The sequence below is a fragment of the Ambystoma mexicanum genome, chromosome 1p, assembly GCF_040938575.1.
Source record: "Ambystoma mexicanum isolate Mex_15411 chromosome 1p, UKY_AmexF1_1, whole genome shotgun sequence".
Taxonomy (NCBI): domain Eukaryota; kingdom Metazoa; phylum Chordata; class Amphibia; order Caudata; family Ambystomatidae; genus Ambystoma; species Ambystoma mexicanum.
The window spans coordinates 1,292,173,116-1,292,198,574 of record NC_090921.1 but is presented as its reverse complement, the minus strand read 5'-3'; the positions used below and the strand labels follow the sequence as shown (position 1 = coordinate 1,292,198,574).

Here is a 25,459-nt window from a genome sequence, read left to right as displayed (position 1 = left end):
TATATTTGTGTGTTACTATTCTATTGCTCCCTTCTAAAGGCTTTATAACTGACCAATAAATAAATTAATAATTGTTAATGCAAGAATACTTGATTGTAAGAGTTTACTTGACTACCTATAACTGTGAATCTTTGTGTAACTCCACTACAGCTCACATTTCCCCTCTTGAGATAAGCCTGGCTGCTCAACACGCTACCAAAACTGTGTACTGGGAGTTCCCCCTGTACTACTATACTGGTTCATCAAACTTCACACAAATACTTCGTACAAGATAAAGATTACAGCCGAAGGGGGCACCACCAAGCCCATAAAGACGTATTTAGGGATAAAACAGGGATGCAATCTTGCCGCAACATTTTTTAATCATATTCATGCCTGATCTTGGAGCGCTAAAAATATATTTTCAGTTAAATTTGGCACTATGCGCCTCCAATGGCTTGCATTTGCCGATGATGTAATTATTTTTGACCCTACGCCGGCTGGTCTTCAAGTAAAATTACAGTTGTTTGTGGAATTTGCAAATGCACATAATTTATCTACAAATCCTGCAAAAACGGCCATTATGAGATTTGGGTGCTTTGAAAAGAATAGTCGCTACCAGTGGTAGCTTAGAAAGAACATTCTTCAGCCAGTAGGTGAAAGTGGGCACTAGCCATTTGCACATCTCCCTCAGGGATGAAGGCTAAGGAGGCAGTGCTGACCTCTAAAGGTTTACCCTTGCATCTGGGATCTTCTTTCACACGGACTACAGACCCACAGACAAAGCATTTCCCAAATTCTCTCTGGAATGGGGGTTTCTGCTGACCTCCCCCTGGTTGGGCACAAGAGGGTTCATTAGATCCTACCAGGTTTCCCATTGGATGTACACTTATGTTATTTGTGGACCTCTTCTGGGTGGTGTGAATTAGAAATATCTTTATTCTCACCTTTGTGCTGATTTCCCTGCTCCTTTTTGTGAGTGGACCCAGAATCCTTATGAGTGGCTCTGTTGGCTACCCACGTGTCAACAGTTTGTGCTAGCTTTCAGCAATCAATTTCTTTTGAGTCAGCCAAGTGCTGACTCCGCTCAGGAGAGGGTGTATCAAAAATAGATTCTAGCAAAACAAGATATCTCCTTCCTTCAAAGGTGTGTACTCTGTACCCTGTACCCCTTAACGCAACCATCTACGTTTTTCAAACATTCACATACTCAGGTAGGCCAAGGGGTACCATCAGTCTTTTTGAGGGTCCTAAGGTACTGGCAATGAGTTTTCCCAAATCTGGCTATTAATGCCAGCTTTACTGATTCATAATCCTTTCTCTCAATGGCACCCAACTCCATCACAGCCATTCAGGAGGCGCCTAGACATGAGCCATGGAATTAAATCATTCTCACCGATTCCTTGAAGACCACAGGTGTATTCAAACGTACCCAGCCAATCCAACATCAAGTTTAGGCTCATACATACTCACTGCTTCTTTGGGCAGGCAAGGCTTCTTGGGTCTAGCAGACCTAGAGGACCCTGAAAGGGAAGCAAACTCAAGGGACATTCCTCTCATATCTATTTCATATGGCATCTCTCTTTCTCTTAGTTTCACCTCTTGATGTTTGGCTTCAGCTTGGGCATTTCGTTTCTTGAACTCGAACTCTAGTCTTAGTCTTTCAAGAGAAACATTCTGGGCTTAAAAGTGGACCTTGTGGGTTTCAATGGAAAATGGCTGAGGCATAAGGGTAGGCTGTGGCAGAGAGGGTCTCTCTTCCTGAGACTCTTCTACCTCCTCGTACTCCTCTTGCCGATTGGAGCTGGACTCTAAACTGGCATCCTCATCATTATCGTCCACATTACTTGGGTGAGTAGGTGTTACAGGCCTACTACACATACTGTAATCATTCATATTCTTTTCCTTTCAGAGTCAGAACCCTGGTTTTGCACATATCTTTCAATTGATCTACTGTCAGAACAATGAGGGCTGCCGCAATAAAGTAATCCATATTCGGCATGTTACAATTGCTTGACTTTTTGATGAAGCTTAGCCTTGTGGCTGGTTTAGATGGGCACAAGTACAGCAAATTATCAATGTAACCACTCTACGTCTATCCCACCGCTGCCACCAGTGTTGGGCAAGAATTGATGTAGTAACCCTGCAGGAGACCACACCAGCCTTGTCCTCTTGGTATTTGGTATCCACCTATTGGTATAGGTCTGTACTACACAAGTTGGTAGAGTGACTGAGCAGCCAGACTTATCTGAAGAGGTGTAAATGTGAGCTGTAGACCTGTAGCACTGAAATCCACAAATACAAGTATCCAAGTAACACTTGCAAGGTTTTCTAGTACAATAATTATTTATTTAACGGTCAGTTTTAAATAAGCATTCTTTAAAAAGAGCAATGTACAACAATAAAAATACACTTCAAAATACTTTTCCAGAATCAATGAAAAGCAAGTAGATACTCTTTAGAGATGCTTCATACACACTTCCTGCACCCTGATGTGACTTCACTAACCAGGACAGTAACATCATTTTTATATCACTTGTACACTTTGGTAGATTCGGAAGTTGTTAGAAAGGACGGGTTAAAGGAAGAAAACAGGTTAAACAGCTTCTCAGCATGTGAGCACTTTAAATCTTCCAATGAAGTCTAGATAAAAACCTTTCCCAGCAATATTAGATTAAAACTAATGCATCACATATGAGGGACAGTAAGAATCAAAGTCAATGGAATATAAGAGTCTGCAGGGAGCCAGGACAGCCAAAGTCCATTGGAGCAAAGTCTGTGGAGCCGAGGCACTTCTTAGATAGTAAAAGTCTTGCACAAAGTTAGAGAGTTTGTTGTTAGAAAAATCACTTTCGGGTCACAAGCTGTTACACTTGTGAAAGGTAGAGCCGAGAAACTCTAGAAAAGCAGCTACTGCAAGTCTAAACTGAGCAGAGCAAGCTACAGACTATGAGGTAAGTAGCCCAAAGTCAGGACAGTACATTTGGTTAGAAGAAGAGGGTCCAGCTGGCTCCTGAATGGTTGCAGCAATGCAGATCCTGTGTTCCTTGGCCTCAGTCTCGGGGACAAGAAGGATGACGTCTGGGGACCGCTGCAGCAGCTACGGCTCTTTTCGGATCAGCAGCTCGGTAAACAGTACCACTGCGGATCTTGGACTACGGCAGGGCTTCCTTCACTCCTTGTGTCTGGCACTCTGGTGAGGGGACTCTAGCTTTGGTCTTCCTGCTTCTGGAGGGTCCCGATGAGCTTCCTGGAGCTTTTGGCTGGCTTACAGACTATTAGGGAAAATTCTCAGAAATGTGCTAATTCCCTTCTACCTTAGAGACCCCCAGCACTTTTGCTGGACTTTAGGACATTTAATTTTTATCCTGGAGAGAATGAGACCTTGTTCCCACTCTCATGTATTTTTCTGCGATTTGGACAGTTTCTTTTGGTTTTGGAGTCTGACAAACTCCATAGGCATCATCTTTTTACATTGTGACACACAGCACCTTCAGTGCAGTGACACAGGGACGTCTTTTAGATTTCCCAAATGTTTGAATACCTTCTCTTGGATAACTACTGTTTCCAAGAACAGTTAAGTGAAATTGACTTTACTTACATTTGTAACTTTCTAGACCCAGCACACACTATCTTACAATAGGGTGCTGGAGGGGTTACTTATTATCTACTTTGTCTAGCTTCTCATGTAAAGTTTTTATGATACCCTTAATACAATTAATGGCTGGTGGCAGTGGTTTACTTTTTACTACCATTGAGCGTTTTCTCCGCGGGTTGCGTTCGCAGGTGCGGTAAGGCACCCATGGGTGCCCATTTTGTCAAAATGGCCCGGTCTTCTTTTTTCACCATTTATTGTTGTAAAGGTCCTTCTTGAGATTTACTCTGCACGCCAAATCAGGTTTGGTCCCTTTGTTCATTTTGTCTTTCGCGGGATTCACTCCCTGTGCTTAATCACCTTGGTTACAGGAATGCACCCAAAGGTGATTGGCCGGCAAGGACAGCCACCCTGCTGTGTGATTGACCCCTAGGCTGGAATGAATAGGAGAAACCTGCATAAAAAGCGACGTCTTTTGGCTTGGAAGGCAGAGTCGACCACTGGATGAAGGAATCCAAATAAGAACTTGGAAGAGACATCTGCAGCAACTCCTGGATCGTTGGTTTGCCCGGTGAAGCCCTGCTGCTGTGCTGAAGCTCCGAATTCGCCTCGACTATAGAAGCCCTGCAAGCACGACTTCTCCCCTTGGGTTGGTAGGACCAATCAACCCCAAAGTGAACTCGTCTGGATATCCTCTTGGAGCTGGCTGTACTTCCACTGCTGATGGAACCAAAGTGCCAGGGAGAGGAACACCAGATTGTGTGCATCGCTTTTAAGTCTGACCCCAGCTTCAGGAAGATCCTCCGGACTCTCAGGAAGCAGGACTGACCAAGCATGAGCCACCTGAACAAAGTGCTGGACCTCAGATGTGAGGAAAGTCTATAGTGGTATCTGAGAACCGCAGTAGTGCTATTTGGGAGGAGGTGAAACCGCAAAGTGCTGCTGATCTGAAGTTTGCCCATTGCTGCCGCCGTCATTCAATTCGTGGTGCAGGAGTACCCAGATGTCCTCCCTCTTGTCCCCACGACTGAGCCCCAGGAACACAGGATCTGAAAGCCTACAACTGGAACAGAAGCCAGCTGGAACCAATTTCCTCAGACCTAAGGTACTGTAAACTCAGGGGTTGCTTACTTCTTGTTGTGTAGCCTTGCTAGCTCTCAGTTGAGACTTGCCTTGGTTGCTTTTGCAGAGTTGCCTGCAGCTTTGCCCCTCACAGGCCTTCCAGCTTGTGGCCGTACAGTGATTTCATTTTCTACAAAGACTGCTAAAACATTGTGCAAGACGTTTTACTTACCTTCAAGAAGTGATTCAGCTCCCTAGACTTTGCTCAACTAACATTGGCTGTCCGGGCTCCCTGAAAGACTCTTCTTACCTATGACTTTGTGCTTTAACTATCCCTCATAAAAGTCTATACTTGTGTAGCTGGGAAAGGGTTAGTTTACTTTGCATTGGGGGTTCAAAAGTACTTACCTGCTTAAGAATATTTGTTAACCATTGTTTTATTCCCTCACCTTTTTATTTTGGCTCTAAACTCAGTATTGCTCTAAATATTCCATTGATATATCAATGTCCACAGTGCCGTAGTTATTTAAGTAACCTGAGGGTGTAGGAAGTGTGTGTGCCATCCTCAATGGGTATCTACTGATTTACTGAAACTGATAAGAGTGTTTTATTGAAGTATATTTTTGTGTTACACCTTTGCTCCCTTCTGGAGAAGGCTTATTCAAACTGACTGTTAAATGAACTCTGTGTTACCACCCTACAGCTCACATTGACCCCTCCCGTGATAAGCCTTGGCTGCTCAGCCATACTACCAACCTGTGTAGTACAGATTTATACCAAAGGTTGGGTTACTATTGCCAGGAAGACAAGGTTGGTGTAGTGTCCCAAAGGGTACTGCATAAAATCTTGCCTAACACAGGCGTTGCACTTTACTATGGATTTCTCGACCCCTGGCACTTGTTTCCTGTAGCAGCATAGCAGTACAGCCAGTCGGGTAAGGTCTTCCAGCAAAGTTAGTCTCAGAGTTAGTTGGTCCCACTAACCCAAGGGAAGAAGTTGTCCTTTCCGTAGCTTCTCCTGTTGAGTAGAAAAAGGAGTTTCAGCACACCAGCAGGGCTTCACCGGGCAGTTCATCGGTCCAGGAGGATGCAGCAAGCTTCGTTCACGGTTACTTCGTCGGGTTGTTCTTCCCAGTGGTCGACTGGGTATTCAGTCCCAAAACCCTCACTTATTAAGCAGGTTTCTCCCATTCATGCACAGACTAGTGGTCACTCACACAACAGGGTGGCTGTCCTGCAAGGACAGCCAGCCAGCCAATCAGGACTGGGTGTATTCATGTTGCCCTAGAGACGAAGGACAGGGGGGTTTCGGGCACTTCCCTCACTTCCTGCCCTCGCAGACAGACCCACTGGAGCCAGAGGTGGGTTTTAGTACTGAAGCCCGCCAAAGGCAAACGAACAAAGGGGTAAAACCTGGCTCGGCGTGCAGAGTAAAACCCAAGAAAGAATTCACAAACAGAAAATGGCAAAAACAGAAGACTGGGGCCCTTTTGACACAATGGTTTCCCATGGGTGCTATACTGCAGCTGAGGATTCAGCATGCGGTAGAAAAGCATAATGGTAGGAACATTAAACCACTCCCATCAGCCATTTAAAGTAGTGAGGGTAATATAACAAATGTAACATTAGTAAGCAGGAAAAGGTGCTACTAGGTACCTGTTAGGCAGAGTTTGTATGCAGTACCCTTTGGGACCACTACACACAACTAGGACTACAGGTGTAAGCAAAACCAACATTTGGTAGAAGTCTGTACTACATTGTTTTTGCTAGCGCAGCTGAGCAGCCAGGCTGATCTCAAGGGGGAATGTGAGCTGTAAGGATGTTACACAGAGGTCTACAATCACAAATATTCAAATAAACTCTTACACTCAAGGTTTCTTGGTTAAACACGTATTAATGTATTTAACAGTCAGTTATAAAACATTCACTAGAAGGAGGCAATCTATATCACACAACAATATACTTCAGTACTTTACACGGTATGGGTCTGAGGCATTTAAACTACTTTGAAGTAGGAGCAAAAAGGCATAGGGTAATAAAACGAATATTTACAGTTACTTTAGACAGTACAAATAGTTTGTGTTCATCAGAGGAGCCACTTCAATGCAATAGGTAAGGCCAAAGTCAATGGGTTAAAGTCTTGTATAGGATAAAGCAGTTCTGATAGTTAAACGGAAAAGTATTTTCCAAAGTTCTCAGAAGTAGTTCATAAAAGAAAGATTCATATGTTGGGAAACAAGCTGACTAGGCCTGCAAGTTGCAAAAGTTCCAAGCTCTTTCATAGTGAGAGGCAAGTTCTCTCCGTCGGGTTTTCACAGTATCTTACAATGAAGAAAAAGATGCAGCTGAAGACTTCTGTTCCTGGCAGTTCCTGCAGATCTTGCTGTTCCTGAGCCACAGTCGTGGGGACAAGAGGGAGGACGTCGGGGGACTCCTACACTGCACTGCACTGGGACTGGTCAAAACTGGCACTTGGCAAATCTTCAATTCCGGTAGCTGTAAGTAAAGCAAACAAACTGGTGTCCGTCTTCCTGGTTATTCGGTTTCCTGCAGCACTCTGAGGAAAATACAACCAGCTCTGAGAATGGTATCCAAGTGGCTTATGAGTTGATTGGTCCCACCAACTCAAAGGGAGAAGTAGTCCTTGCAGGGCTTCTCTGTCGAGATGAACTTTTCGGACCTGTAGCAGGGCTTCACCGGGCAAGCCAAAGGTCCAGGTGTTGCAGCAGCCGTCCTCTTCAAGCTGGTCTTCGGTTCTTTCGTTTCAGCGGTTGAGTTTCCTATACCTGTGGTCAGAGTTGTTTGTAGTGTTCCCATAGGGTACTGCATACAAACCTTGCCTAACACATACTCACTGCTTCTTTAGTCATGCAAGGTCTCTTTGGACTGGAAGACCTAGAAGACTCTGGGATATAAACCTTTTCAAGAGACAATTTCTTCATTTCAAGAGCATGTAGCATTTCCATTTCCAGAGTTGCAGCAGGCATCCTCTTCAAGTTCTTCTACGGGTCCTTCGTCCAGTGGTCAACTCTGCCTTCCAAGCCAAAAGCAGCAGGGTGGCTGTCTTTGCCGGACAGTCAGCCAGCCAATCACGGCAGAGTGCATTTCAGTCTCCTAGGAGACTAAGCACAGGGAGTTTCGGGCACCTCCCTCACTTCCTGCCCACCGCAGACACTTGGGCTTCAGTCCTGAAGCCCGCCAAATGCGAGGAAACAAAGGGACCCAACCTGGTTTGGCGCACAGGGCAAAAAACTCTTGAAGGACTTTTCCACAAAGAAATGGCAAAAAAAGAAGACCGGGTCTTGTTTAAACAAAGGGGGATCAGACGCCATCTTGAAAAACATGGTTCCTGCTATTTAATTCTAGCGGTGTTCGCGGTCGGGAAAAATCATGGTAGTTTTTTTTAAACCACTGGCACCAGCCATTTCGAGAGGAAAGGGTAGGATTTGACTGCTACAAGAGTTTCTAGACCAAGGGGATACTAGGTAGACCCTAATGCACTCTATAGTAAGATAGGGTGTGCTGGGTCTAGGAATTTGAAAAGACTAGTAAAGTCAATTGCACTTTACTTTCTCTGGGAAACAGTAGTTTATCCCAGAGTAGGTATTAAAACCTTGGGAAAGCCTGAAAGGCTTCCCTGTGCCACTGCACTGAGGGTGCTGTGTGAGACACATGAAAAGATGATGCCTATGACGTTCTCTAAAACTCCATAATCAAAAACACAAGAGTAAAACACACATCAAAATACATGAGAGAGTGAGAAAAAGGGTTCACTCTCTCCAAGATAAAAATGAATAAGTCCTAAAGTCCAGCAAAATAGCTGGGGGTCTCTAAGGTTGGAGGAATTAAGCACTAAAATGAACATTCTCCAGAACAAAGGCCAGGTCAGAACGAGAGCAGAGACGGAAAGGTACCAGTCTCATCTGGTGGCACGACCAAGCAGAACCTGTGGTGATCCGGGAGGCAAGTAAAATATGACGAGAACAGATGTTATGAGAGAGCCCGGATCCCTGAGCTCTGTGCATGTTGGACCGTAGCTACAGAGTTACGTAGCTACAAGGAAAGCAGATGAGGATTTGGGAACCTGAGCAGCCAGACGAAAGACATACAAGGTACGAAGATTACGAATAATAGCTGGGAAACAAATCTCGGTTATGAGAGCCTGAGAAAGCCAAATGTGCAGTATCACATAAAAGGGGCAGGGAGAGTAACACGAACATTGTGAAATCTCACTGGAAAAGCCATTTACGTTACAGGAGCCTGAGAAACCCAAGAGTAAAAAAATCCCATGAAAGAGAAAATGCACCTAACACATAAAAGGAGGAAAGAGGGAGATGTGAATAATTGAATTAAAAAGGAAGAGAGCCAGAAAGATTGTAAAACTTTGAACCACCAGGGCGGACTACCACCCTATGTAAAATAACTTGTGTGAAAGAAGAGAAGCTGTCTGAGGACTACAGCACTTTGGGGAGTCCCAGCGCCTCAAAGGAGGAAAGGGCAGCCACGTTTTATTTGTGGTTGTTCAAGCAATTCTGGAGAAATGGAATACCATTGTTTGCATTAACTAACAGTTTTCTTTATTAAAAGGAGAGACTGCAAAACTTCATTGGGTATCAAGGCTGGAACAAATATCCTGCTGGGGAAAAGGAACTTTAGAAGACTGGAAACAAGCCCAATATTAACTGGCCGAGGCAGAAGCCTTGCTGAGACTATTGCACCAAGCCCCCCCCTTTCCTTCTTTTAGTTAGGTTTTTTGTATAGTGGTAGGGAGCGAAGAGTTAATTTCGACTTTAGCATCCACCCTTAGTTTTTGGTTCGTTAGGTAGGGAACCTCCCTCATAGAAATAGGCTGTTAGTTGTTTGATTCCATTTCTTTTAATAAAACCATTGAAACATACCTCACAACCATGCAAGTACTTCTGGTTCAACACATACCCCAGGTACCACCCATGTCATCAATGGTACCACTATAACCCAATGCCTCCCAATATATTTGCTGGCAACAATTCCCTTTTCAGTTGCAGGACTCCACTCCCAGAGTGCAACTGGGAGCAACTAAGAAAAACCCATACAGAGAACTGAATCAAGCAGACGGGAAAGGGACTAGGAATTTCCAGGCCAAACGGAATTTTGACACCAAACACCAGACCTGCCAACCCCCGGCAGAAAACGGTGTCTCCTGTCCCCCTGCAGTCTCTCCACACTATTAAACTCTTCCCCAAACCAAAAAGACAACAAAACTCAGCATCTGAGAAAAGCCAAATAGATAAGGAAAAGCCTGAGCTCGTAGCTACTACACAACCATCAGAGACTGTTACCAAAACCATGCTAGAAGAGGCTTAGAGTGTATGTACAGCTGTCATGAGGGCCGGCTCGTGGAAGCTCTGGTTGCGGTGGAGGAGCCACCATTAATGTGCCATAGTGTTCTTCTGGTGACTGTCAAGTCATTCTGGGCGATTCCCTACTTCTGCTTCCTAGCCCCACCCCCCTGTGCGTTGCAACTCTAGGAGTTACTTGAACTTTGTTCCTGCTCGCTCTGCTTTTGCTGTTGGACTTTCCAGCCCTTTCTGTTTCTCTCTCTGTGTGTTGCCCTTTCATCTTATTCTTATTTTCTTGTCTGTTCATGCTGTTCGCAAGTCTGTCTCGTGCTCCTCTGCCTCTTGTGCTCTCCCACTTTCTCTCTCGCTCCCTTTCTTTCGTTCTTCCTTAACTTTCCTTTTTTTGCTTTCTGCCTTCAGTGTTTCCCTTCCGCCCTCCATTGGGCTTCCATCCGTTTCTGCCTTGACTCGGTTACGTTGCGGAAACGGGTTGCTGTCCCGGTTGGCTGCCTGACACTTTGGTTCGTGGAGGCTCATTTTCTGTGATATTTGGCCACGTAGCAGCGTTGGTGAGTTCCTTCTTCCCTCTCACCTGACCGTACTGGTACGCAACTTTTCTACTGAGCTTTCCTTTCCTCTGTACTTAATTTGCATTTTGTTTCACTTCTTTGGTGCTCCGTCTTTGTGGTATTTTCTCCGTGGTTACTCATTCTTCGTTTCTCCCTCCTCTCCACTACTTTTCGGCGTTCTATCCTTCCCCTGTGTACCTCCAAGCAGTATCTTCTTCCTGCTCTGACAAAGTTCTACGTGCAGCCCGCCTCTTTTGGACTCTTCCTTTGGTACATTGTATGAACAGCAGTGAGAGGATGAGAGTGTGTGAAGACAAAAAGGGAAGGGAGAAAGGGGAAAAGGAGCCAGGTAAGGGCAAGGGATAGGAGTGAAATAGAAGGATGGAGAGAAGAAGATAGGAAGGGAGAGGAGACGGTGAGAGAAAGGAAGAAAGCAGTGAGTAGAGGAGTGAAAGGGATCGCCTGAGTAAGACTGAACCAGAGCCCCTGGGATTTGCACTTTTCTATCAAGAAACATTGACAGACACTTAGGCCCACGGGAGAACAGAAAGCCACCACCCTCCAGCTGAGTTCATTACATTTAACAGCTGCCTATCATGACATTGAACAATCTAAACGTTTTAACAGTGAATAGTCTGCACAGTTTCCATTGTTCAACATTAAAAACTCTTAGAGAGACTGCAAATTCTTAAGGCAATCTGTAACAGGTATGCCAATCTCACATTTAAGAAGTGGTGACCATTATGTACATGTTTCAACAAGTTCCTGGTGCAATACAGAGCAGGACCAGTGCTTCCAAATTATGTTTCCGTCTAAGTAGGGAACATTATCAGGAGGAAGCTATGCAGTGAACATGAGTCTTATTAAACATTTCAGCTTTTAAATTCCCAGATCACACTGTCTAGGGCAAGGACCAGTCTACACAAGTCCAACACACTACTAAGGGTGCAGAGCTGTGCTAGGAGTAAGCCGAGGTGAACCCAACAGCCATTGAAGACTGGCTCATGGCTTTCTGAACAAAGGAATGACCAAAAACAAAACATTTCATTGTGCTGCTTGTGTGGTTAATCATGCTTCAACAGAATAAAAACAAAACTGCCACCACCATAAGCCAGAAAAATCACATTATTGTGATATAATCACCCTTGGGTCAAAGTGTCTGCTGAGGAAGCACCCCTGTCTACAGAGGCCTTTGGGCTACAATTGATCATGTACTAAGAAAAGGATGCTACCATACAATCTTATACTGAGAAACGATCTGCACCATTCAAACTGGGAGTGGCTATCCAATCATGGATCGTCACTGGCCACACATTCTTCCCATCAACAGACACACTGACACGGATGTGGACTGGGACCAGACAATCTTAGTCCCCACATCCTGCCACATAAACAGACCACCCCTTTGTCCGAGAAAGCAGACACTTTGCAAAGGGCAGTCCATATATGCCAATTCAGGGCCCGCGAGGGCAGGAAGAAGGCCAAAGGACAACATGGCATAAGAAAAGGCGGAAATCTCTTGGCACAGCAATTTTGTACAGTACTCTTTATGGCAATATGCGGTAAAGTGTAAAACTGCACAAGTTAAAAAGTCAAAAACACGATCCGCCGCCACCAGCACATCTTCGATACACTGCATTTGTAACCACAAAGTTACAACAGAAAGAGTTAAGGACACAAACTATACTAACCGTAGTTCACTGTAAGGTGATGTGTCCAGTTTTAACAATACAAGAAATTCACTAAGTGAAACAATGTCCCATTACGGATAGTCTTCCGAACTGATCAATTTCCCCATAGGAATGAGAAAAAAAGCAAAGGAAGTAACAGCAGGTGGTTTTACCTAGCGCCAAAAATTCTTGACACCTGTCAAAACAAAGGAAAAAGAAGGGATGTCTATGGGTGGAAAGCAGCAAAAAGAAAATCTTTCCCAACAGGAAGCTTCCGAAATGGGTGTTGTGCAAACCAGGAAGGGTCTGCAGGTGATGGTGGAAGAAAACAAAGGACTCCAGCTCAAATAAAGCACCTCTTCCTGTTGGGAAAGCAGCAGCAGAACCCCAGCTTTTGTGTCCCTCAACAAAGTAATCAAGCAAGTTGCACAACACTGGAGGCTGCACAAAATGCCAGCACAGAGGAGCCCCCACTGTGGATGATGCAGGCCTGCTACAGACCCACTGCTTCCACAAGCTTGGAGAGAAAGCCGGCAAAAGAGGTGCAGGAGTGTATACTGGTTATGCCCACCAGGTGAAGGTAAGGAGGCACCGGCCTGGCCTCTCCAGGTCGAAAGAGCAGTGCTTTGCCAAAAAGGAGTTGGCTTTGGCAGCGCTTATCACAGCAGCAGCTTCCTGGTGTACTTCTGTGGCCTGTCAGGATAAGGATTCCAAGTTCTAGTGGTCAACCTCCTGAACGGCTCCAGATCCTCCTGATATACAGAAACCTGAGTTGGGGTTGACCCGGGCCCAACTATCAGAGGGCCTGCAACATTCAAACTGAGTGGGCTATCCAATCATGGGCAGAACCCGAAAGAGCATTATCATATATAGGCATTTTTACCCGTGACCAGGTGGAAGCCAGGAGGAAGACTGGCAATGAAGGTCATGCGCCAAAAACACTGGGTTTAGTAAAGATCAGATTAGCCAAAGTTGCAACCAACATTGACAAAATAGATACCTTTCAGTAAGAAACTGAACAAGCACAGGATAGCACCACTAGCCTGTCTGGGCTATACAGGTTAAGAGAACAATAAAAACAAAATCGCGATGATGAAGGACGGCAGCAGACTCAAAGTGGATGTTGCAGTGAGCAGGTTGGGATGGGGACAGTGGTCTTACTGAGGGAAGCTGATGGGTGGTGACGACCAAAGAAGTGCAAGTACAATGTTTGTGGGTATAAGCAAGAAATTGTTGCTGAATGTGATAATGTATTAGTCCCACTGTGTGGTTTTAGTTTGCATTTATTTTTACATGTTTGATGATGGTTTGATTCATATGGCATTTATAACACGCTTATACACAAGTGTTTCAAGGCGTGACGAGGCAAGGGATAGGAACAGAGGGAAGACAGACAACAATCTTACTAGGCCAGGAGACATTGAGATCGTACAAGTGCAAGGGAGGGGTGAAGGGGAAAAGTGTGAGGGGCAAGGAGGAGGGGAAGTGCAGTACATAGGATTACAGTAAAGAAATAGAAACAATAAATAGGAACAATAAATAAAATGCAGCCAGCTGGTGGCAGGGGCAAGGGTAAGTGCAGGCATCAGGTGTCAAGTGCAGGTAGGGGGCTGTAGGGATACAGAAACAGCCCCAAAGTGCAAGGGTTTCCAGGGGGGCAGTGCCAGTGTGCATATGGCGGGGAGGGAACCTGGGCCTGAGATCAGAGGGTAGCCAGGTGACCAGTGTGGTTTAAACCAGGAGTTCAGCAGGGGAGAGGAGGATAGAAAGAAGAGGCAAAGAGGAAGGTCTTGAGCTGCTTCCGGAACAGGAGATGGTTCTCCTCAATTTTCAGAGAGGCAGGGATGTTGTTCCAGAGGGAGGCCCCAGCCGAAGAAAGATCAAACACCAACTTGTTGCTTGGAGAAGCGACTGACCTTGAGGGAGTTGGATGAGGATGAGCGAAGAGCTCGAAAAGGAAGATATTTAGGAAGAGAGAGATGAAGGTATTGAGGCCCCAGGCCCCAGAAAGCCTTGTGGACGATGCAGAGGGTTTTGACTTAATCCTCGATGCCACTGGGAGCCAGTGCAGAGATTTCAGTCCTGGAGAGATGCAATTTTATGATGTAAAATATTCAATAAAAACCACAATTCTCAAAAACAAATTGGGAACAAGGTTCCCCAAAACGAATGTCGTTAAGGTAAGTGATCGTGCTAAACGGACATCATTAGGAGACAGTGGAAAAAAATAATAAGTTACACAAGCGAACGAGGTCGTAAGGGTCTCACTAAAGCAATAGAACCCAAGAACCTAAGAAGTCACACTACCACCTGCACCTCCTCAGAGGTATTCTTCCCTTCCTCTCCTTCCCCCAGAAGCTCACTGTCTCCCGAGCCTTGGTTCTCTCGAAGCTGGACTACTGTAACAGCCTCTATCTTAATCTGCCTGCCTCCACTCTCCGCCCCTGCAACTCATCCAGAACAGAACTGCGAGACTTGTCCTTGGCCTCAAGCCCTGGCACCGTATCTCTCCAGGACTGAAATCTCTACACTTGCTCCCAGTGGCTGCGAGGATTAAGTTCAAAACCCTCTGCATTGTCCACAAGGCCTTCTGGGGCCTGGGGCCTAAATACCTTCAACTCTCTCTTTCTAAATATCTTCCCTCCCGAGCCCTTCGCTCATCCATCTCCAACTCCCTCAGGGTCAGCCGCTTCTCGAAGCAACGAGCTGGGGGTAGATCTCTCGCCGTGGCAGGGGCCTCCCTCTGGAACAGCCTTCCTGCCTCCCTGAAACTTGAGGAGAACCATCTCCGGTTCAGGAAGCACCTCAAAACCTTCCTCTTTGCTTCTGCTTTCTCTCTCCCTCTCCCCTGCTAAATTCTCGACTGAATCTGCACCTAATCTGCAACTGGGCCACTCTCACCGACCTCGGTCCTGGGCCCAGCCACTCTCCTCTTGCACTGCCTCCCTGGCAACCCCTGCACTGAGGGACTGTTTCTGTATCCCTACAGCCCCCCCCTTTCCCAGCACTTGTCTGCACTTACCTTGCACTTGCCACCAGCTGGCCCTATTTATTTACTTTATTCTACTTACTTGTACTGCACTTCCCCCCTCCCCTTGCACTTTTCCCTTCCCCCCCCTGCACTTGCGCGGTCTGAATGACACCTGGCCTAGTAGGATTGGTGTCTGTCTTCCCCTTGTTCCCCCCTCCCTGCATCGTCGCGCCTTGTGTATAGGCGCGTTACAAATGCCATATTATATCATATCAATGCATTACAAGTCGGGTACTACCCCTGCAGCGAGAGTTACAAGACCGAAACGAAGCTTTAACGTAGCCCAGGGGGCATTAACCAAACAGTAATGCCCCTCTCCAATGGTTCCATTGCTATTAGTACCCCGGCACGTTGTTCCAGGGTACTAATAGTATTTTTACTCGACCCGTTTCTCAACTCGAGCAACAACACAAAAAGCCAAAAATGGCCACCATGGATCAGGGCGAAGGGAAGGAACTTCGAGGAGGGCAGCACTCCGAACCATAGCAGGTAAATCTTTCTTGTGCGTGTAACAAGTGGCGAGAGCCAATCAGATCGACTGTTACAATCTGTTTGTCCCTCGCCAAGTATTCACTAAAATTAGGTAAGGATCACAAAGCAGTCAGCAGATAAGCTGATGGGAAAATCTGCAAAAAGAAAACTAATCCTAACACTATTAAAGAACTATAGCGGAGGGACTGCACCCAGAGAGCAAAAAGAGGAGAGAAAAAAGGGAACATATCAATGAGAAGGAAAGGACTTACAAATCCATTGCCCATGATCCTGTACAGGCCCTTCAGGGACTCCAAATCTTTATTGGTGAATTGGAACTGGACCATACGTGAATTCCGAAAGAGCGGTCCCAGAGTGGTCTGAAATGAAAAATGAAGGTGTTAACAGGTTGTTTTTAACTACAGAAGGGGAGGCAGTTAACCTACACTACATTGCACTAATATGGTAAAATACCTCAAGCTAGTCCACATATATTTTTACCAACTCTAAGTGATCCCTTAAGTAAACGCTGCGAAAAGCAATCCATGGTATACACATAACGAGGAAAAGACATCCAATTATCATTCATTCTCAAGGAAAGAAAATATCGATACATCTTTCTTCCGATCCCGGATATGGTCACCAAAACTCCACTCACTGGCAGAGAAAAAACAGAAGATCGATCCAACTACTCCCTAAGACGCACCTACAAATATGCAGGCATCGAATCCTAGGGTGGAAAGGGCACAGGGCTGCTTCTTCACATGGGCCTCTTAGCGTACTATAGGAAGAACGCAGGGAGACCATCTTAAGCAACCATGACCAACATCAACTACCTCTCTTGGGGAATGGATACCCACTGAATAACTCACCAAATGAGTCCCTAATTCTGATACCTGCATAGTTAAACACCAACAAAGCAATCAGGAATGTGCACTTCGGATTTTCAATGTCAACAACCCCCTTTACCCAACTCAAACGCCACCTATGGATCTGTACTAGGAAGCCTGACACATGACAAAATGACGCTTAATCAAAATGGTGTTTTTAGAGATCCTAGCCTAGCCCTACCACTCTAACGCTTCCTACCAAAAACGAAGGAGTGCCAGCTAAACATTTTGCTCAGCATACATTGGAGAAGCTAAGCATTGACTCTAGAGTAGTCCTTCAATACGCAATGCTTCTAGAAAGCATGTGGTGTCCCATGTAGCAAATATGCAGAACGCATCAAAAGGAATGTGCCATTGGAAAGAAACTTCATTTGCCTCCACCCAGACAACATGAAAAGAAGCCAATGTAGGATGCAGCCTTCCAGTGTAGATCTTGATGGCCGCCTTGGTTACCTAGGGTAGCCCCAACCCAGTAGCAATCAGCCCATTTGACCTTTTGACAGGTCGTCTGGTGAAGGATTTAGAAAACTCACCTGTAATGTTAGCACTTAGATGTGAAGAGCACTGGTGGTAAAACGCAGAGTGCGCGCACACACACAGACACACATGCGCAAACAAAGTGAAGTGTCCAAACAGTCCATGTAAATAAGTGAATCGAGAGATTTCACAATCAAACATAGGTACTTTAAATATAGAAATGAATTGTAAATAAAAAAATAATTCCGTGAACTGTTGCTAAAATCCCCAAACCAAACTAAAGATTTGAAGTCAAGATTGCAGACAAGTACGCCTTAAAGGCCATTTTAGAAAGTTTAGAAAAGTTTGCCTGTGGAAATTAAGTAAACAAAGTTAAAAGGCAGCTACCAGTTTTAGGAAAAATCTAGGTAAGACTTACCAGATTTGCAGGGTCACAGTAAAAATGCCAATCGCCAGATTGGTGATGATGAAGGACCCCACCACAGATTACAGTGTTGGAGCCAAGTAATTGATGAAGTGGATGTAGTGGTAAGGGGGCTCGGGAGAGAAGTCTAAAGGCACAGCCACCTTAGTCAAGGAAGATGCAAACCAGGTGCAAGAAGGAAGTAAGAGGATGCCCATGTGTTAGGTAAGAATTGGTGTAGTCACACTGTGTGAGACTACACAACACTTAACTGCTTGATATTAGGTAACCCACCTTTTGGTATAGGTCTGTACTACCCAAGCTGGTAGTGTGAATGAGAAGCCAGGCCTATCTCAAGAGAGGTAAATGTGAGTTGTAGAGCTGTAGCAATGAAATTCGTATTTACAAGTAAAAAAGCAACACTTACACTCAAGGTTTCTGTTATAAATAGTTATTTATGTATTTCACATCAATTTTTAAATAAGCATTCTTTAAAAGGGCAATTTAAGTAGCAATCAAATATACTTTAAAATACTTTTCAGGATCAGCACAAGTTACTGTATACTCTTTGGATATGCTTTTTCACACAATTCCTACACCCGAAGGTGACTCCACTCACAAGGGCAGTAATGGGATTTATATATCACTAGTTGTACATTGCAGATTTTGAGTTTGCACAAAGGAAAGGTTATAGGAAGGAAAAAGGTTAAACAGGTTCTCATGACATGCAAGTATACTTAAACCTTCAAATGAAGTCTAGACAAGTTTTTCCCAGCAATAATTGTCTAAACCCAGTTACCACCTATGAGGGACAGAAATATCAGAGTCAATGGACTAGAAGAGACTGCAGGGAGCCAGGACAGCCAAAGTCACCTGGAGCACAGTCTATGGAGCTGAGGCATTTCTTAGATAATAAAAGTCTTGCACAAAGTTAGAGAGTTTGTAGAAATCACTTGTAGGGTCACAAGCTGCGAACCCTGTTTAAAGCAGAGTTAGAACCAACTCTAAAAAGTAAATCAACGCAAGTCTCAACTGAGAAGAACACAGCTAACGAGACAATGAGGCAAGTACCCCAAGTCTCAACAGTACCTCTGGTTTGAAGAGTAGTCCAGCTGGATTCTGTCCTGTTGCAGAGGTGCAGACCCTGGGTTCCTGAGCCTCAGTCGTGGAGACAAGAGGGAGGACGTCTGGAGGGCTCCTGCGGCAGCAATTTGGAGGTCGTCGGCAGCTACAAGCTCTTTTCGGTTCAGCAGCACCACCGCAGATCTAGGATACCGGTTGGGCTTCTTTCACTCCTTGGGTCCTGCACTCTGGTGAGGACACTAGAGCTCGGGTTGTCCTGCTTCTGGAGGGTCGTTAGGAGACTCCTGGAACTTCTGGACGGATTGCAGATGTTGCACTCTAATTCAAATTTTTCGACCCGAAAGGCAAAACGAACAAAGGGCTCAAACCTGGCTTGGCGCGCAGAGTAAAACCCAAGAAAGACCTCACAAACAGAAAATGGCAAAAAAAAGAAGACCGGGCCATTTTGACGAAATGGTCACCCATGGGTGCTATACTGCAGCAGAGGATTCAGCCTGCGGTAGAAAAGCACAATGGTAGGAACATTAAACCACTGCCACCAGCCATTTAAAGTAGTGAGGGTAGCATATAAAATGGTCCATGAGAGTAGAATCAGAGGCTACTAAGTAACCCCCCTTCACTCCACATAAGATGGTGTGTGCTGGCCCTACTGAGAGAAAAGGTAAGTAAAGTTAATTTCACTTTACTATTCTTGGGAACAAAAGTTCACAAAAGAAAATGTATCTATACCTTCAGAGAAATCTAAAAGGAGTTCCCTGTGACACTGCACTGAAGGTGCTGCACTGTACAATGCCAATGCCAATGGAATTTGAGTCACTCAAATAACAGAGGAAGCATAATCTAAATCAGGTCAAAACACATGAGCGAATGAGAAAAAGGTCTCACTCATTCCAGGTTAAAAATGTAAAAGTCCTAAAGTCCAGCAAATGAGCTGGGGGTCTCGAAGGTTGAAGGGAATCACCACAGAAATGAGAATTCTCCCTAACACAATGATGTGGACCAGACTGCTGGAAGAGGTCAAGGAAATCTGGGTCATGGATGCAGACATGTCTGTGTTCGGGTGTTGGGTTTTAGTTTCTGTCATGTACCGGTACCTGAAGCAGGGTGACTGGAGATAACTGGGAGAAAAAGAAAAGAAAAACAAAGTCCATGTAACTGGAGCCCCCACATCCTTAATTGGACGACCCACAAGTGCTGGTCACGACAGCAACAGTGAGGAAGCACAATAGGACTCTTTGAAAGAGGTCAGTGGATGCTCCTGTTGACACAAAGGGCTGCACACAGGGGGGTCCCTCAAGGAAGAGCTGCCAGTGAAGCCCGACCAGTGCAATGCATCCACTAGAAAGTGTGTTAATTTGTGAAAAGTAGGAAACACTGCTCAGTTTCCACATGTGGGTTCTTGTGGAGAACTCAGGTTTAGGAGCTTTATGGGAGCACACGTGGTTACGAGCCAGAGGTGCAAAAAAGGAACAGTCACCCTGTTACTCTTGTTCAAAAGGGAATTGCCATAGCATTTCGGTGCTGGACTGCCCATGTGGGCGGGACAAAGACTGATATGCAAATGGATATTTCCCATCTGTGAAAGGTACAGTGAGCAGAAAGATGGCTGCGAACTCTCAACAGGTTATCATGCCATGTTCTTTCTGGAGAGGGGCGCCTGCTACCTTTTTTGAAAAATATTTACGAGCCAGAGGATTCAGCTGTTGTCAGAGCAGAGAGAGAGAGAGAAGCATAATTTGTCAGTCATGCTAAGGACTGGCACTGCCACAAGCCGAAGGAGATTATCAGCACTTCAATGTCTGGTAAGAAGCAATATATTAAAATTAAATTTTGTACCGGTGGGAAAGCAGGAACATATGGCCTCTTCAGTTTACAAACTTCATGACAGCTATCAGAAGAGTAATGCCATGTTGCTGGAAGCCTGGACAGATGCCATGGATTCTGAAATGACCAAGGCAAGATGGGCCTCTATTTGTGGGAACATTCCCAGATTGTCCTTTAGCATGGGTGAGACAGGTCAAATTGCTGAACCAGGTTTATTAGACCCCGGATAGGACGAAGGAATGTGGTTTCATTGACTCAGATGAATGGGGTTGCAAACATGTGTCCGTCTCCTTAGAGCATATGTTCTGGGACTGTCGGAAAGTGCGGAACCTGTAGTATGACATTGCAGGTTTGTTGAATAGAGTTTTGAGTGTGGCTCTAGAATATGACAGCCACGTTAATTTTGGGCGAAGGGACTTTGCTGGAGAGTCTTTCATATTCACAAAAGAGTCTGATTTTTAGGGCGTCACTGTGTGCTAAGAAGATCATTCTGCGAGAGTAGAGATTTCCCACCTATCGGGATAAATTGGCTTGATTACAGAAGAAGTATGCTTTATCTATCATGGAGAGGGTTGTGCAGAGAAAGAAAAGGAAAAGGAAAAGCAATGTTTTTTTTTACAGGGGCCTAGATTTCATCTGGAATTGGGGCAATGAAAAACAAATTAGAAAATCGACTTTGGCAATTTTTAGATATTAACATTTGAAATATTGCTATATATGAAAAAAGTGCAGAATGAATGTGCATATTTCTTTCAAACTGTACAGAGTTTTACAGTTTGTGTATTACACAATTACCGTCTCCTAAAAACTCACAAAGGCAAGTCTCAGTTGAGTTTGATGTTAGTTTTAAGGTGATGGAATAAATGTATACGTTCCATAAAAAAATATACACTTTTCATATGAAAATGTACACTTTGGGAAGCATACAATGCATGAGGAAAACGGTGGTACATTTTATATTAAAACCCTACATGTACATTTGTGATAGTAACATTGTGCATATGAACACTAATAATTTGTGATAGTAACATAGGTGCTCCTATGGCATGCGCACCTTACACACTGCCTTACTATACAACATGTGCTCTCACATACACCTACGAGACACGCTTGTTAGGCAAGATTCGTAGCAGTACCCTTTGGATGCACTACAACAACCTTGACCTCCTGTCAATAGGAACCCAACCTTTGGTATATGTCTGTACTACACTGGTTGGTAGTGTGGTTGAGCAGCCAGGCTCATCTCAAGAGGGGTCAATGTGAGCAGTAGGGTGGTTACACAAACATTCACAGTGACAAGTATCCAAATAAACTCTTATACTCAAGGCTTCTTGATTAAACAATGATTTATTTATTTAACAGTCAGTTTGAATAAGCATGCTTTAGAAGGGGCAATAATATTAACACCCAAATACACTCCAAAATACACACTCTTAGTTTCTCTAAATCAGCAAAAACCCATTGGGGATGGCACACAGACACTTCTGACACCCTCAGGTGACTTTAATAGCTAGGACACTGTGGGCATTAATACATTACTGTTGCATTTAGAGCAATACTGAGATGAGTGTCAAAGAAAAGGTTGTTAGAATAAAACAAGAGATCACACAAATATTCTGAAGCAGGCAAGTACTTTTGAAACCCCCCACTGCAAAGTAAGTTAACCCTTTCCTGGAAGGAAGGCAAAGCACACAATCAGAGAGGAGAAGAGTCATTAAGGGAGCCAGGCCAATGTCAATTGGGTAAAAGTCTAGGTGAGCTGAAGCACTTCTTGCAGGTAAGTACATGTCTTGCACAATGTTTTAGAAGTCTTTGTAGAAAATAAGAATCAATGTAGGGCCACAAGCTGTTAGACTTGTGAGTAGTAGAAGATGCAAGCAACTCTACAGAGCAACCAAGACAAGTCTCAAATGAGAATAAGCAAGGCTACACAACAAGAGATAAGTTTGTTTAGACAGTACAGTACCATTGGTTAGAAGAAAAAGGTGGCAGATTAATTCTGTTCCTGGGCCTCAGTCGTGAGGACAAGAGACTTCTGGGGACTCCTGCACAGCAACGGGATGGTCAAAGACAGCTACCGGCAACCTTCAAACAAGTGGCACTTTGGTGTTACAGCTACTCGCGTCTACCGCAAATAGCACCACTGCGGTTTCTGGCTGTCGACATGGGCTTTCCTTGCATCTGGGGTCCAGCACTCTGTTGAGGTGGCTCAGGCTCGGTCGGCCCTGCTTCCTGGGAGCCTGGAGGATCTTCCTGGAGCTCTTTGGCCAGCTTAAAAGTGATGCACTCCGAATCTGGAGTTCCTCTCCCTTGCACTTAGGTTCCTGCAGCAGCAAGGAAATACAGCCTGCTCCGAGAGGATGTCCAGATGAGTTCACTTTGGAGTTGATTGGTCCCACCAACTCAAGGGGAGAAGTCGTCCTTGTAGGGCTTCTCTAGTCAAGGTGAATTTGGAGTTTCAGCACAGCAGCAGGGCTTCACCGGGCAAACCAACGGTCCAGGAGTTGCAGCAGGCGTCTCTTCCAAGTTCTTCTTCGGATTCCTTCGTCCAGTGGTCGACTCTACCTTCCAAGCCAAAAAGCCTAGCCTTTTATGCAGGTTTCTCCCATTTATTCCAGCCTAGCTGCCAGTCAAAGAGCAGGGTGGCTGTCCTTGCTGGACAGCTAGCCGGCCAATCACCTTTGGGTGCATTCCTATAACCAAGGTGATTAAGCACAGGGAGTTTCGGGCACCTCCCTCACTTCCTGTCCCTGCCAGACACCCTGGAGCCAGAGGCGGGCTTCACTCATGAATCCGCCTAAGACAAAATGAACAAAGGTATCAAACTTGGTTTGGCGCGCAGAGTAAATCTCAAGAAGGACCTTTCCACAGAGAAATAGTGAAAAAAGACAACCAGGGCCATTTTGACAAAAATTGCACCCAAGGGTGCTTTACCGCAGCTGCAAATGCAGCCCGCGGTAAAGACACACCACAGTAGTCAAAGGTAAACCACTGCCACCAGCCATTAATCGCAGAAAGGTAACATTAAAAATGTTACATGAGAAGCTAGACAAAGGGGATACTAAGTAAACCCTCCAGCACCCTATTGTAAGATAGTGTGTGCTGGGTCTAGAAAGTTACAAAGGTAAGTAAAGTCAATTTCACTTTACTGCTCTTAGAAACAGTAGTTTATCCAAGAGAAGGTATTTAAACCTTTGGGAAATCTGAAAGACTACCCTGGGCCACTGCACTGAAGGTGCTGTGTGTCACAATTTAAAAATATGCCTTAGCTGTTTGTCAGACTCCAAAACCAAAAGAAACACAAGCGTTCAAATCACAAAAAAACACGAGAGAGTGGGAAAAACGTGTCTCACTCTCTCCAGGTAAAAATGAAAAAGTTCTAGAGTCCAGCAAAAGTTCTGGGGGTCTCTAGGGTAGAGAAGAATTAACACATTTCTGAGAATTATCCCTAACAGAACAGAACTGCAGGTAGCCGCTTTGCAAATAGAATCAAGAGGAACTATAAAAGCTATAGTGCCTCAAACAGAATGTGCTCTAGGTGAAAAGGGTAAATCTTTCCTAGCAAGAGAGTGACATAGCTGGATGCAATTTACAATCCATCTAGAAATTGCTGACTTAGAGACAGGATCCCCTTCTCTACCAGCGGCAACAGAGACAAAGTATTGGTCTGTCTTCCTTAGTGGTTTAGTCTTATCAAGGTAATACACCACTGCTTGTTAGGCAAGGTTTTTGCGCAGTACCCTTTGGGACCACTACACACAACTAGGACTACAGGTGTAAGCAAAACCAACCTTTGGTATAAGTCTGTACTACACAGTTTTGTGGTAGCACTGCTGAGCAGTTAGGCTTCTCTCAATCTCTCAAGAGGGAATGTGAGCTGTAAGGGTACACAGAGTCTATAATTACAAGTATTCAAATAGACTCTTATACTCAAGGTTTCTTGGTAAAATTAATTTATTTCACAGTCATTAATAAAACATTCACTAGAAGGAGGCATTCTATATCACACAAAAATATACTTCAGTACTTCACAAGATCCAGTTCTGAGGCATTTAAACTACTTTGAAGGAGGAACAAAAAGGCATTCAGAGCATTTGAAGTAGGAGCAAAAAGGCATAAGTTAATAAAACAAATATTATAGTTACTCTAAAACAGTGCAAATAGTTTGAGCTTACCAGAGGAGTCGATTCAATGCAATAGGTTAGGCCAAAGTCAATGGGCTAAAGTCTTGTATAAGATAAAGCAGTTCTGGAAGTTAAACGGAAACGTCTTTGCCAACGTTCTCAGAAGTAGTTTGTAAAAGAAAGATTCATATGTCATGTCACAAGCTGACTAGGCCTGCAAGTTGTCAAAGTTTCACACACTTTCGCATTGAGAGGTAAGTTCTCTCAGTAGGGTTTTCACAGTACCTTACAATGAAGAAAAAGATGCAGCTGAAGACGTCTGCTCCTGGCAGTTCCTGCAGATCTCGCTGTTCCTGAGCCTCAGTCGTGGGGACAAGCGGGAGGACTTTGGGGGACTCCTGCACTGCACTGGGACTGGTCAAAAAGCTGGCAAAGGAAAATCTTCAATTCCGGTAGCTGTAGTCAAGCACACAAACTGGTGTCCTTCTCCATGGCTATTCGGTTTCCTGCAGCACTCAGAGGAAAATACAACCAGCTCTGGTATCCAGGTGGCTTACGAGTTGATTGGTCCGACCAACTCAAAAGGGAGAAGTCATCCTTGAAGGGCTTCTCTGTCGAGATGAACTTGGCAATTCGGCCCTGCACAGGGCTTCACCAGGCAAACCAACGGTCCAGGAGTTTCAGCAGCCGTCCTCTTCCAGCTTGTCTTCGATTCTTTGGTTCCAGTGGTCGACTCTGCCTTCCAAGCCAAGAGACTCACCTTTTAAACAGTTTTCTCCCATCCATTCCAGCCTAGCTGCCACTCACCCAGCAGGGTGGCTGTCCTTGCCGGACAGTCAGCCAGCCAATCACGCCAGAGTGCATTTGGGTCTCCTAGGAGACTAAGCACAGGGAGTTTCAGGCACCTCCCTCACTTCCTGCCCACCCCAGACACTCGGGCGCCAGAGGCGGTCTTCAGTCCTGA

The 25,459-nt window shown here is 45.0% G+C and overlaps 1 protein-coding gene across 4 annotated transcripts in view; it reads right to left on the bottom strand.

The window, feature by feature from the left end:
• Positions 1 to 25,459, bottom strand: part of MED25 (mediator complex subunit 25) — a 613,073-nt gene that overhangs the window by 223,639 nt on the left and 363,975 nt on the right. For all 4 annotated transcript variants that reach the window (XM_069605505.1, XM_069605531.1, XM_069605522.1 and 1 more), the window contains exon 15: positions 15,967 to 16,074. In XM_069605505.1, coding sequence (XP_069461606.1) covers positions 15,967 to 16,074 — 108 coding nt within the window. The remainder of the gene's footprint in view (positions 1 to 15,966; positions 16,075 to 25,459) is intronic.